Below are 13780 nucleotides of genomic sequence, written 5' to 3'. Positions count from 1 at the left end.
GTTCAGTATGGAGGTTTAGGGACAGCAGATGTCTTTGTTTCAGATGGAGGTATCCTGACCTTAGTTCAAGGAACACTAACATGAAGGTCGGTTCTCCAAATGGCACTCTTCCCTATGCAGTTTAATGATTTTGGCCTGGTTCCATGTGGTGTAACTTAGGGAAGAGGTCTAGAGGATACATTGGAACTTGTTTGTGGAACTGTTGCCTGGGTTGTTGGTTTTTTGGTACTAGGCGTTATGCACTTTCCAGTTGAACAGACAATGTTGTGCTTGATAATGTGGCACAGGTGTTGCATTACAACTCAAGACGGGCGATAAATCGCATGTCACGCTTTGCTGCGCATGCCCTGCGGCCTGCGCTGGCTGGGACGGTTAATGAGCGAAATTCTATCTCTGTCGGGCACAAACAATATCTAGAATAGCTTAATCAATAACTAGAAAATGTTATGCCTAAGTGTAGTATACAATTTTGAACATTTGTTAGGTTTGGTTTGTTAAAAAAAAGCATTCATGAGGCAGAGTTTTTTTTTTTGGATATGATAATCGGACAGTTGTCGTTGGTGGATGCCAATTGGGAGCAGGGATTATAGTTACACTTTTGCTAGTGTACGAGGGAAAGTGAAGGTGAGAGTCTGTGAACGGGATGAACAGAACAAGGAGGAGGGGTAGAGGAAGAGAGAAGGGGGCTTTTGGAAGAGTAAAGAGGCGGGGCACCGTCGGGGACTCCAGAGAGGGGAGAGGCCATTTATTTTAGGCTTGGAAAGCAGGTCAGGAGGATTCAAAATTGGAGTACGAATACGGATCGTCGTTATCCAGAACGTTATCCAGCGTTTTGATACGACAACAAAAAAATGAACAACAAAGGATAGGCGGTGGCTGAACATCTAAAAAGGCTACAAACCGTAAGACGGGATTTAGTGCATTGGAAAGTCTGGGCAAAGAATTGTCCCGAACCCGGCGACGTGTTTTGTGGGGGACCACAGAATAAGAACGCAAGCTTGTTGGATTCTGTACAACTGGAAAATGGAAATCATATCATTTATATGATATAATTTACAGTTAGACTCTCATTGTGGAATTTGTGCTGTGATTGTTAACGTCTCAGTAAAGCATTCCCCCTCCGTGAACCGTTTAACTGTCTTGCGCACCCCTCTACGATGAATGTCCGAATTCACACGCGCAGCGGGGCTCCCAGGCAGCAAAGAACAGATGCAGAAAACGAGAATGGGATGCGTCTCATGGCTTTTGTGTAGAAGCTGGATGATTTTCAGTTGAGAGAAAAGGACGTTGTACATGGAAAGGAATTAAGTTACAAAACCTTTAAAAGGTGTTTTTGGAAAGAAACGGAATTCGGATACGTCCCCGTCGCCTGATTTGAATCACTGTTAGGGGTTTTCTTTGTGTGTATTTCTTTAGGTTACAGTTGACGTTCACCATTTGGGTAGCACATTTGAAAACAAAGGTAAGCATTCACAACTCTTGTGGTTTTCATTTCAAACATTAATTTCTTTTGAGCAAATTTCTTTTTCCCCGTGCCAAGTTTCATTCACCGCCTCTTTTTGCAATGCGTCCAGACACCGTTCGTTTTTCCATTAACTTCCTTGGATTGCTGGGTGGTGGTTTATTATTAGCTAATGAATAGGCGTTTTGGTCAACAGGATTATCTTATTTCCAAATGTTTCAAATTATTATCACCAGCCAGCAATGGTTTACAGATGAAGTTCCCATCTGGCATGATGAAAACAACTGTTTTGCCGTTCAGTCTGAAATATTAGGGTTAGATTTGAATAATGATATGTTGAGTTCAGACAACATGAACTATTTAACCCAACTTCACGTTTTACGCAAGTGTGCCATATATGCGTACATATAGAAATTATTTAGAATAGTTTAATAAAACTTTGTGTTTAATAAAATGGTTGTAAATATTGGGACTTCGTATTGAGAATGAGTTTAAGGCAACCCTAGTCAATCCGTGCTGCTTATTAATGGGCGTGTGAGAGTTGTTACTTTCTTCCAAGACTGGAATTGGCATATCGCCATGCATTAAGAAATATATTTTACATAAAGAAAAAAGGGATGATATTGACTGAACACTGTTAATAGGTCTATGGTAAAAATAGGCGATTGTCACCCTTTAATAATTATTGCTTGTCTAAGTTGCATGCGGCTGGTTGTCGGAATGAGCCGGTGCGCGATGGATAGGCCCCGCGAAGCATCTGGCTGGATTAGTGTAGTTAAGCGGGGCTGGGTCGTCTACACTTACCTAAGCCTGACTGTGTCCCCGAGGCTTTCATTCAGGCCTGTAGGAGGTAGGAGCCAACGCCAGCATTCAAGACAGCTTTACCACCCGGGACTAACTTTTACTGTATTGTTAAGTCACAGTGGGTACCATTAGAGATTCTGTATTTTCGGAAATTTGTTTGTTGTTTAAATTAGAGACCTAAAATTAAATTGCTGCTTTTGAATTAAAGGAACTTAGTCCTTAGTTAGATACCCCAGACGCTAGCCCCACAAGCTAGTGCGCACACATTTTATTATGCATTTTATTAATCCTTGTTAAAATCCGAATGTAAATCCAGTAAACATGCAGTTGAAACACTAAGCAGTTCCCTATCAATGTGTGTAGAGGGTATTTAAGGGGTTAAAATGGTCAGAGGAAATGTAGAATAATAGGTAATGCAATATCCTCAGTAGGCTGCAACACCCACCCATGACCACACCTCCACACATCAATCACAGTTATACCCTGCTGTTTGTGAAACAATGCTAGCTACAGTCTTTTTGGTGTGTGTACTTGTTTTACCATGGTGTGAATGATTCATCCCTCACAAGTAATGTAAATCATGGAAAATGTGGCAAGTGAACACTTTTTGCCAGGTCTCACAAACCAAACCGAATCAGTTGCACACCAAGTCCAATCGGAAACTGACTTTTATTTTTTGGCCCACCCCCTTCAGACTGGAGAGGGGCTGGGGCTGCCACTCTGGGGGCCCAGGGAGACATTACTGTTAACTGCTCAGTGCAGAACAATCTTTTTTTCCCTTGTCAGTTTAGGGATTTAATCTAACATACGTTCTGGTTACCGGTTGGATGATCTGACTGTTAGGTCACCTGTTGACAGGTAGGTTTAAGGGTTAGCATTAGGGTTCTGGGTTAAGGTTAGGTTTTAATTTAGGACTAGTGTTCAGGGTTTTATGGGGAAGGTTATGATGATGGCTTTGGTAAAAATTACACTTTTAATGGCAGTCTGCTTCCAGTTCTGATTCTGTCGAATGAAGGATGCTGAAGGGAGTCATGCTTCTTTTAGCAGTGATTCACGTGGAAGGGGAGGTCAAAAAACAAGATAATTTGGCGTTCTGAGAAAGGGAGCATGGTATGGGAGGGGTGCAGAGACAGTCGTCCGATATCACCAAGTAGCAGACGTCTTTAAGCATTTAATTCCTCACACCATTTCTGGTACAGTTCTGAGTGTGAACTCTTTCTTCGATGGAACCAGCAGTGATGGTTTCCGGCAGTGGTTTAGATATGAAGTTTAAAGAGCATATTCTCTGATGGCAGTACTGTAATAAGAACCGCATGATGTTGTTATTGCAAGAGTAGACCTTTGCTTCCTGTGAATCTCTTAAAAGTTACATTATTCTCAAGGCGAATTCTCCTGTAAATGTTGCACACAGTTATTTTGTTAGATGAAGGATGGTATAAACGCTAACATAGTCCTTGGTCTTTGATGCCTTGGCAAACGGAGCCATCTTAGAGTAAGTGATTGTGCAAAAGCGCTCATTCATTGTTCTTTCAGTGTTTTAGTCAACTTCGTTCCTTCCAAGTTACTTGACACCTCTGGGTGGTATTCTTGCTAATGTCACCTGCATTTCTATGAATAGAGGTCTTGGTGTGTGTGTGTGTTTAACCAGGAAGCGCACGTCTTACTCTCACATGAAACCTATTATGAGTTCCCATAAACAGTTGAGTTATTTGGAGTGAGAAAGCAGAGGAAGAAGTGGGAGAGCTACGGAAATAGAGGTGGTCATTCGCCTCACATTTAACATTAACAATCCAATGACTGCCTCAGAAGAGATGGCTGTACTGGTTGAAAATGCAAGGCCTACAGTCTTTTTTCGACACATACCCTATATGTAAACACATACTAGAAAAATCAGAATAAGACAGACCTTTTGAGGGCATTTTTTAAAGAGAGGCAGGGGTGAGGATCTGGGGAGTTGATGGTCAGGTCACCGTGGTAACATCCCCCCACCCACCGCCTATCATTCATCCCCATAGTAATAGCCAAGCTCGGTTGCCCCGGAGACCACAGGAGATGGTAGGGGAATGTGTGTGTGCGTGCCTGCAAAGGCATCTGTGTCTCTGTGTCCAGTGTGCATGCATGCAAGGCTGTAACAATATCCTGTCAGATTGTTGATGCTAATTCATCACCTTTTCATGGTGTGTTTTTCCATATGAGCTAGCCACCTCTGTAGTTATACTACAAACCTCCCTTTTAAGTTACTTTAGTTGCTTCTTTTCAAACATCAATAACAAAAATGTTCAGAATCAGACGAGATTAGCAGCTGCTTAAAACTTTGTGTTAGAAAAAGCTTTCCTTGTGTGTCTTGTGAGAGCAGAGTAAATGGACTTTAAATTAATCCTAATTTATCAGATTAAAGTAAACCACCAACCCAACAAGGCCCTTCATGAAACTATTTGAGTTTATAAGCAGGGCAGTGTGAGATTTTGACTGGAGTTAAAACATTTTTCATCACATTGTTGTTTTGAGTTTTATTTAAGGAATTGTGTATATAGGCTGTATCCCTTTGGGCTCATGTTTTTCCATGACGTTCTCTTTAGACTTGAAACACGAGATAGGAATGACAGCATGCTAATAGCTTGAATTATATGTTATACCCTTTATATAATGGTAATAGCATCAAAAACATGATTATAACATAGCAATAAAATATATAACCTGTTGATAACATGTTAGCAGCATTATTAACATGTCAATAACATGGTAATAATATGAATAACAAGTCAATAACATGGGAATAGTATGAATAACATATTAGTAACATGTTAATAGAATGAATAATATGTTAATAAGATGTCAATGGAATGAATAACACGTTAACAACATGGGAATACAATGTTGCTCTCATCCATACTATACAACGGGAGAGGCTGATCCTTTAGTACTCCAGTGTGCGCCAATAGATATCTGGTGTCCACCTTAATGTGTTGAGAGGTGCAGCGAGGCTGCAGAGACCTGCCTGCTGCTATGCCCCACATCAACATAGCTGCAGTACCACCTTGGCCCTGTGGAGTGTGCTAGAGATGTACCATTTATTATATATATATATTCTTTTTTTTTTTATTGCTCAGTTCCTCAGACAGTATTAAGTCACAGGGTTATGCATTTGACATGCATCATGTGAAGGAAAACTCATCACCATGTGACTTTTACAGTGCCCTGTCATGAAAACCTGACTCCTGACATACGTATGTGAAGGTATTGTTTTATATAATAGCTTCAAAAACGTGATTATAACATGGCAATGCAATTCATAATGTGTTGATAACATGGTAGCAGCATTATTAAAATGGCAATAACACGGCAATAATATGAATAACAAGTCAATAACATGTGAATGAGATGGCAATAGAATGAATAACATGTTAATAAGATGGCAGTAGAATGAATAACACGTTAACAACATTGGAATACAATGTCAAATTGCATAGCAATGCAATAGCAGTGTAACATCTCTGTTTTCCTCTCCCCTCATCTCCCCTTTCTATCTCCCCATCCAGTCTCCCATCCCACTCCTCCGGCCTCCAAGATAGATTCCCTCAGGAGTAAGGTTGAGCTCCTCCGCTTGCCCCTGGCTCTCTCCTCTAAGTCTATCAGCCATCGCAAGAGTCAGCTGGGCGGGGCCGGGGATCGCAGCACGGGGGGAGGAGGAGCCCACAGGGGCAAACCCCGCCCGCCGGCCTCCGACATGGACAACGAGTCGCAGTATTCGGGCTACTCCTACAAGTCCTCGCACTCACGTAGCTCCAGGAAGCACCGGTGAGTAGCACAGGGAGTAAATATACTTGTGCAGTACATAAATAATACTTACTGTACACGGTACACACGGTACACACGGTACACACGGTACACACGGCTCTGACCATTAACCGGAAGGTTGCCAATTCAGTACCCCAACTGTCAGGGTGACAAAATATGTGTCTGTCGTTCTGTCCTTCATCAAGGCCGGTTAACCCCTATTGCCTCTGTAAGTCGCTCTGAATGAGAGTGTCCGCTAAATGATTGAAATAAATATTTTAAAATATATGTTTATATAGTGCAGATACTTCCACTTACCTGCTTACACACATGCTGTACATCCTGTAAACTTTGAGTGACTGTGAGGACGACTTTCTGACCACAGAGGTCACCTCCAGACAGTAGACCATCTCTTGTATCAGGGTTAACCCTTTGTTTTGTCAGAGAGAGGCGGGACCGGCACCGTTCCAAAAGCAGAGACAGCAGCAGTCGTGGGGACAAGTCAGTCACCATCCAGGCCCCTGGAGAGCCTCTGCTGGACACAGAGTCCACCCGCGGAGATGACAGGGTCAGAGTTCACTACGCACATCTCCTACCCCTCCCTCGGGCCAAATGCCATCTCTCTTTGCTCTTGATGAATATCGTCTCCCTTTCAGTTCACTGTCACTGCTTCTCCTGTGACTACCTTATTGAAACACCTCAAAAGCTTATTATCAAGCTCTCCTCATTACAAATCCACTATTGTCCTTTGCAACTCAATAAGTAAAATGTGGCACTTAAAAAAACAGGGCTGTTGGTTTGATTCCCATGGGTGATCAGCACAAAGGAAGCCACGAAAGTTACCCGAGAATGTTGCCCTGGATAGGATAATCTGGCACGTGACTACAACATAATCAACCTCCCATGACCAACCCAAATATGCCTTGAGAAATATCCCTCATTCCCTGATTCAGGATGACAACTGGGGCGAGACCACGACAGTGGTTACCGGCACCTCGGAACACAGCGTCTCCAACGAGGACCTGACCCGCGTCTCCAAAGAGCTCGAGGAGTCCTTCCCGCTGGACTGCCGGCGTTTCCTCGGCCCCGCGTTGGGCGCCGTCCTAGGCCTCTTCGCCCTGGTTACCCCCCTCGCCTTCCTGGCTCTGCCCCAGTTGCTGTGGCGGGATTCGCTGGAGCCGTGCGGCACGCCGTGTGAGGGCCTCTACGTCTCCCTGGCCTTCAAGCTCCTCGTCCTCCTCATCTCCACCTGGGCCCTGTTCCTGCGGCCGCCCCGCGCCACCCTGCCCCGCTTCTACGTCTTCCGCTGCCTGCTGCTGGCACTCGTCTTCCTGTTCGTGGCGTCCTACTGGCTGTTCTACGGCGTGCGCGTGCTGGAGCCCCGGGAGAGGGACTACCGGGGCATCGTGGGATATGCGGCGTCGCTGGTTGACGCGCTGCTCTTCATCCAGTATCTGGCGCTGGTGCTGCTGGAGGTCAGGCACCTGCAGCCGGCCTTTTGCCTCAAGGTGGTGCGCACTACGGACGGGGCCAGTCGCTTCTACAACACGGGACACCTCAGGTGAGGGATGGAAGGAGCGGGGCGCGCGTGTTGAAACGGTTGTGCTCGCGAAGTGTTACGAGTTAGTCCGGGTGTGCTTTTTCTGCTGGAGAGCTTTAATGTCACATGTTTTAGAGGGTTATGCTAATTGTTTCAACTGGTGGTCGGGTTTCCGGCAGTTAGTGCGTTTTGGTTTTGTGATGATTTGCTTCTCATTTGCATCTTTTGCTGAGACGTAACCACATTCTTGTGGGCCCACTGCTCTGATTTGAATCAAAACCTGCAATGCCTCATTAGTCTTCTGGTTTCGCCTACTGCATACCTGTCTACTGTATACTGCATAAGTTGAACCAGGCTAATTGCATAGCCAATAGAGAACTTAATGGGTTTAGAAGTGCAGCGAGGCTGCAGAGCCTGGCCTGCTGCTATGCCCCACATCAACATAACTGCAGTACTGCATTGGTCATATGGAGTGTGCTAGAGATGTACCATTTATTATTATTATTTAAAAAAAATACTCAGTTCCTCAGACAGTATTAAGTCACAGGGTGATGCGTTTGACATGCATCATGTGAAGGACAACTCATCACCGTGTGACTTTTACAGTGCCCTGTCATGAAAACCTGACTCCTGACATGAGTATTTGTATTTAATGCATTATCAGTGCGCTAATGAACAAAATCTCCCTTGAAGACACTTTTCTGCCATTGGCAAAGTTATGCTGTAACTGATGGTTATGAATGTAACAGTGATCCGAATCCCAGTTATCCAGACATTTACACCAACGTATAATGTGATTTGGTGCTTCTAGGTAATAAATGAAAACGGATTGAAACTCAGTACAACAGAAACGACTGTAGTGGTTTTGGTGATGGTGAGGACCGATTGGGCCGTATTCCACATCAATGAATAGGCTTTCTTTCCCTGTCTCTGATTCAACAGTATCCAAAGGGCAGCGGTATGGGTGTTGGACCAGTACTACAGTGATTTCCCAGTTTACAACCCTGCTCTACTCAACCTGCCCAAGTCCATTCTCTCCAAGAAGGTTTCTGGCTTCAAAGTCTACACTCTGGGAGAAGGTCAGCCTGGGCTCAGTGCTATCCTCTCATCCCTCATTCCATAGTCACTTATCTCACCTCCAATCTTTTCTGAAAACACACTTGGATGTCATATAATGTCTTTGCTTTGGGAAACATTTAGATGTCATATGTTGAGGTCTTTACTGTCATTTCTATGTTGATAGTTTTTTTACTGTGACTATGCACGTTGGTTAATTGTTCTTTACTGTTCTTCAAGAAAACAACACCAATAACTCTACCGGCCAGTCCAGAGCGATGATCGCCGCAGCCGCTCGCAGGCGAGACAATTCGCACAACGAGTATTATTACGAGGAGGCAGAGATGGACCGCAGGGTTCGCAAACGCAAAGCCAGGTGAGGAGACAATGGACTGGGTGGATCATCAACGACAATCAATGTCAATGTCGATCATCAACGACGATCAACTGCTTTTGTGAATAGTTATGTGTTTTATTTATTTGGTGAATGAAATAAGCATTGCATGCCTATAGAGGAAAATGTTCAAACCTTTAGTTTAGGAAGTCTACCATTAGTATAGTTTCTTGCAGTTTGGGTTAACAGGGGCAGTACAGCTTCAGTTGCACATACTACCTTGCACCTTCAACTTGCTTGATTGCACAGTCAGAATTGCCATTTGAAGGTGCATTTGCCTCATCACACAACTATTCACTTTCCACTTGCAGATACATATACTTAATAAATGTTCTGCCCTCCCCTGTATGCCTTCATTGCTTTAGAACTGTCATTTTGCACTGTATTTGCCTTCATTGCACATCTATACAGTCCACTTGTAACATACACTTCATTTAATACCTAAATAAATGTCACCTCTGGAAAGATGCTAACTGCATTTCTTTGTACTGTACTCATCCGGTTCAACGCCAATGAGGTTGAATCTGATCTAAAGACTAACGATTGCCCTTCCTCCCCCAGGCTGGTGGTGGCGGTAGAGGAGGCCTTCACGCACATCAAGCGTCTCCAGGACGACGAGCCCGCCGCGTCGTCCCCCAAACACCCGCGCGAGGTGATGGACCCCCGGGAGGCGGCTCAGGCCATCTTCGCCCCCATGGCCCGGGCCATGCAGAAGTACCTGAGGACCACGCGCCAGCAGCCCTACCACAGCATGGAGAGCATCCTCACACACCTGCAGTTCTGCATCACCCACAACATGACCCCCAAGGTCAGCCGCCACCCGTCCATAGCTGGACCCGTCCGCTACACCCTTACATTACCCCTCACACACTAGATACAATTCACCTCACACAGCTTGGACCCCTGACATTTCACGTGACCACAACAACCTGAAGTAATAGGAAACCCAGCCGTAGATGACTGTAAATGACACTCAAATTGGCCCATAGAAGACTCATGACTGAAGGGGAAGTTTGTTTGCTCGATGTTTCCCCTAAGATTGACATTAGGTGAAGGAAGGGCAGAAGCTGGACATTCCCCTAATACAAAGAGAGATTAGATTCTGTTTCAGCAGTGCCTTCCACTTATCTTAGCCCACTTTCGACTTGACTAAATATATGGCTTTGATGGTTTTCTCTGTGTCTCCCAGGCCTTTCTGGAGCGTTACCTTTCCCCGGGCCCCACTTTGCAGTACCAGCGAGAGAACAGCAGAGGGCGCCAGTGGACCCTGGTGAGCGAGGAGCCGGTGACCTCTGCTTTGCGGCAGGGTCTAGTGTTCTCCCTACGTCGCCTCGACTTCTCCCTGGTTGTCACGGTGACACCCCTGCCCTTCCTTCACCTGGGAGAGGAGTTCATTGACCCCAAGAGCCACAAGTTTGTCATGAGACTGCAGTCGGAGACCTCGGTGTAGAGAGGAAGAGAGCTGTAGAGCGAAAGGAAGTAAAAAATATCAGAGAAGTGAGAGAGGGACTATGTTTCAGTTTTGCTCTAAGCCCAACTCTCTCAATGTTTACCTCGGTGTGAAGGAGGCGGTGAAGACCAGGAGACGCAAGAGATGAGTGGTTGAGAGACTAGTAGGAAAAAATGAGACCTTGTTCCGGATTTGCTCAGTCTTAGTCTCTCTATGTCACTCTGCCAATCAGACACTTCCGTCTGGTGATCATTCCCACAATGCATCAGCCTCACACAAAGTGAGGATGTGAACACCATGCAGCTTGAGACTGTTACAATGGCTATGCAGCGTATTAGGGAGTTGTTACACCTACACAAACATTATTTCATAAAATATTTTTTTTTTACCTCTGTTTATAACCATGCAATAACAACTTTGTAGATTTGGGTTTGAAAGTCTCAGTGTACTTTCTTGTGTCTGGATTATGTCTCTCAGTTCTTGGGGTGAATCATAAATGTCACCCTGTTCCCTCCATAGTGCACTGTCACCCTGTTCCTTAAGTAGGAAATAGAATGCCGTTTGACAAGTGGTCTAAAATGAGAACTGAATAGACAGCCATGTCTCTCTTTTTTTTTTTTTTTTAACACAAGCGGTATCTATGTGGCAGATGTCACCAAGGGCTGTACAAACCTAAGTGGCTTTCATGCTTTGTTAACTGTGTGTGAGGTTCTGTGTTTGTGCTTTACTGTGGTACAGAGTCATTGGGACCTGTATGTTTCTCTATCTTTGAAAAGGCCAATTGGAGTGGACCTTTCACTAACAAATAGGCAAATGGACTGTTAAGAATCATCAGCGCGTCGAAAAGATAAATGTGAATAAAACAAATGATGTACATGTATGAAGTAAAACAAAAAAAAGAGAAGTTTGTTCCTCTGTAGACAGCTGTTGAATGTTAAGTTAAAACACTGACCAGCTGACTTTTATCAGATGTTTTGGGAAATGTGTTCAAATTGATATGTCGGGGACTTTTGATATGTATTCCAGTGTTTAATGAAGAAGGTATAAACAAAACAAAACCGATAGAACCACTCATGTTATGGACTTTCCGTTTGGTTTTTTTGTGCCAAATCATACTCCCTTCCAGATGATATGTCCTTTATTCTGAAGTTTGCACCGGTTTACTTCTTATATGTCTAAACATATTCATTTAGCCCATGCATGGGTCTGTAGGAGGTTCCACCAAATGTGTTGAGCTACTCATCAAGTTAGGGGAACTTAACCTTTAGAAGGGGAAGCTGAGAACTTAGTCATGAACACATTTTGTTTTATTTTAAGAACGTTTCCTGAAGTCACCCAGTTGATTTACGACCTCGGATGTGGTATTATTCTCACTGGAGTGTAGACACAGCAGAAGTATTAACCCTGCTTCTTTGTGTGCCGTATTTGCCTAACAGGGGAAATGCAAGGGTACACGGCACAGACCTGCCACACTTTCACATCCGAAAGAATTGTAACAGACATCGCAATGGGGGTTGGCTCATCCAGGCTTTTTGGAGATTTGGCTGTTTACTCAGACAATCAACCATAGTCATGTTTGACACATGACCACTCTATTGTTCTGAACATGTGACAATGCTGAAAAACAAATGTACCTTTTTTCCCCTACCTATTTTATAAGCAAAACACTGAACATTTCTTTGATTCGAAGTTCAGAGATGAATATCAGTGTCGGCCCTCATTGGTCCAGCACAAAAATGCTTCTTGTGCTTTCTGGCAGCTCACAGCTACTGTAGTCTTTTGTATATGAATGTTTTTATCTCATTTTAATGTATACTGCATGTTTAAAAGACAATAGGCTGATATGTTTTTAATATTATTACATAGGTAGTTTTCACTTGCTAAGTCTTCATAACACCCGGATTTCTTAAATGTATTGTTGCATTTCATTTTTTTATTTTTTTACGTCTAAAGTGAAGCTAAGATCCTAACCTTTTTTTTTAAGCGCAATGTGTTGTAAATAAATTTTTAGAGGATAATTTTAGGACTAAATTGTTACAGCCTTTTTTAATAAATGATCTCTGTTGAGATGATGCTATGTGGCTTTGTTTTACCTAAGCACCCAAACTTTCTTTCTCTCTGCCTCTCCCTTAATCTTTATGTTAACAGAGAGGGCAGCGTTATCATGCAGACACAGCTGTCAGTAAATTGAGCTCAGTCTCGGTCGGCTTTACGGCAGATAAAATGCCAATACCATGCTGCTCCCTTGAGGTCCTTTGCAGCGTCCAGGTGAAATAGACAACACTCCGTTTCATCCTCTAACTCAGTGGTTCTCAAACCTCGCCGCTCCTTGTATTAGAGGCATTTCTAAGCTTGCATACCTGAAACAGATTATTAAGCCCTTGGATGCTTAAATGAGGTGAGCTAGTTTAGAGCCGCAACAAAATAGTGAGATTGCTTGAGGTCCCCAGGAGAGGTTTATGAACCACTGCTCTAACTTACACAGATATCTCTATCTAGATTAGCCGCAGTGGCAAAGGCAGTGAACCTGTGGTCAATTTCAGCTTGACAAGGCTTCAGCCCTATAAGCTTTGCTAAAACCAATGCTTTACATGTTCAGGTAGATCCCATGGAATGATACTGTCACTCAAAGTTAATTTTTGTCTCACAGTCCAGGGGCCTGACAAAACGAAGCAAACTCAGCTCAGTCAAACTCAGCGGGTCAGTGACAAGTGGTTGTTAATGTAAGCAACAATCGAGGCAAATGTGTCCACAGTGTCTTCAGACACCCCCACAAAACGGGTAAAACTCACTCTGTAGTAGAGTGAGAATGTCTTATTGAACTTTATTTAGGACTATGCAAAATGTATTCACAAGCCTATATCCCATTTTCTCCAACTATTGAAGGAGTAAAGCAAACTACCAACAGGAGTCACAGTATAAAGGACTATGAAAATATTATTGTAATTCAAATAGCTTGTTCACATTACATTAAATTTTTCAAAACATACCGAAGACTCAAGATGCTAAATTATATTAGGTAAACATTTTACATCAGCAGTTGTCACAAAGTGCTGGTAACTATACCGAGCCTAAAACCCTAAAGAGCAAGCAACAAGTTGATGCACAGTAACACCCTGGTAGAGTGGGAACCTAGGATGAAACCTAGAGACAAGCTAGACTCTGAAGGGTGGCCAGATGAACACTGGCTCTCTAAATACAGATGGTCTGTGTCAAGAGACTCAAAGTGAAAGCGGGCTGAGTAGAGCTCATGTGAGTTCATGTGATCATATTGCCTCAGAGTTCATATAATTGTAC

The 13780-nt window shown here is 43.6% G+C and overlaps 1 protein-coding gene across 5 annotated transcripts; it reads left to right on the top strand.

The window, feature by feature from the left end:
* The first annotated feature begins 716 nt into the window (after positions 1-716).
* Positions 717-12988, top strand: LOC105008470 (vang-like protein 2). 5 transcript variants are annotated; one of them, XM_029117705.2, is made up of 9 exons: positions 717-1462; positions 5461-5503; positions 5806-6064; positions 6488-6611; positions 6997-7604; positions 8526-8662; positions 8880-9015; positions 9595-9841; positions 10223-12988. In XM_029117705.2, exons 3-9 carry the CDS (start codon positions 5994-5996, stop codon positions 10481-10483), a joined length of 1584 nt encoding a protein of 527 aa, XP_028973538.1. In that variant the 5' UTR covers positions 717-1462; positions 5461-5503; positions 5806-5993; the 3' UTR covers positions 10484-12988. The 5 variants fall into 5 exon arrangements, with proteins under 5 accessions (XP_028973538.1, XP_028973537.1, XP_028973539.1 ...); XM_029117706.2 differs by lacking the exon at positions 717-1462 and adding an exon at positions 1826-3124; XM_029117704.2 differs by lacking the exon at positions 5461-5503.
* Positions 12989-13780: the final 792 nt, after the last annotated feature.

The sequence above is a fragment of the Esox lucius genome, chromosome 24, assembly GCF_011004845.1.
Source record: "Esox lucius isolate fEsoLuc1 chromosome 24, fEsoLuc1.pri, whole genome shotgun sequence".
NCBI lineage: Eukaryota > Metazoa > Chordata > Actinopteri > Esociformes > Esocidae > Esox > Esox lucius.
This window is presented reverse-complemented; position numbering and strand designations above follow the sequence as displayed.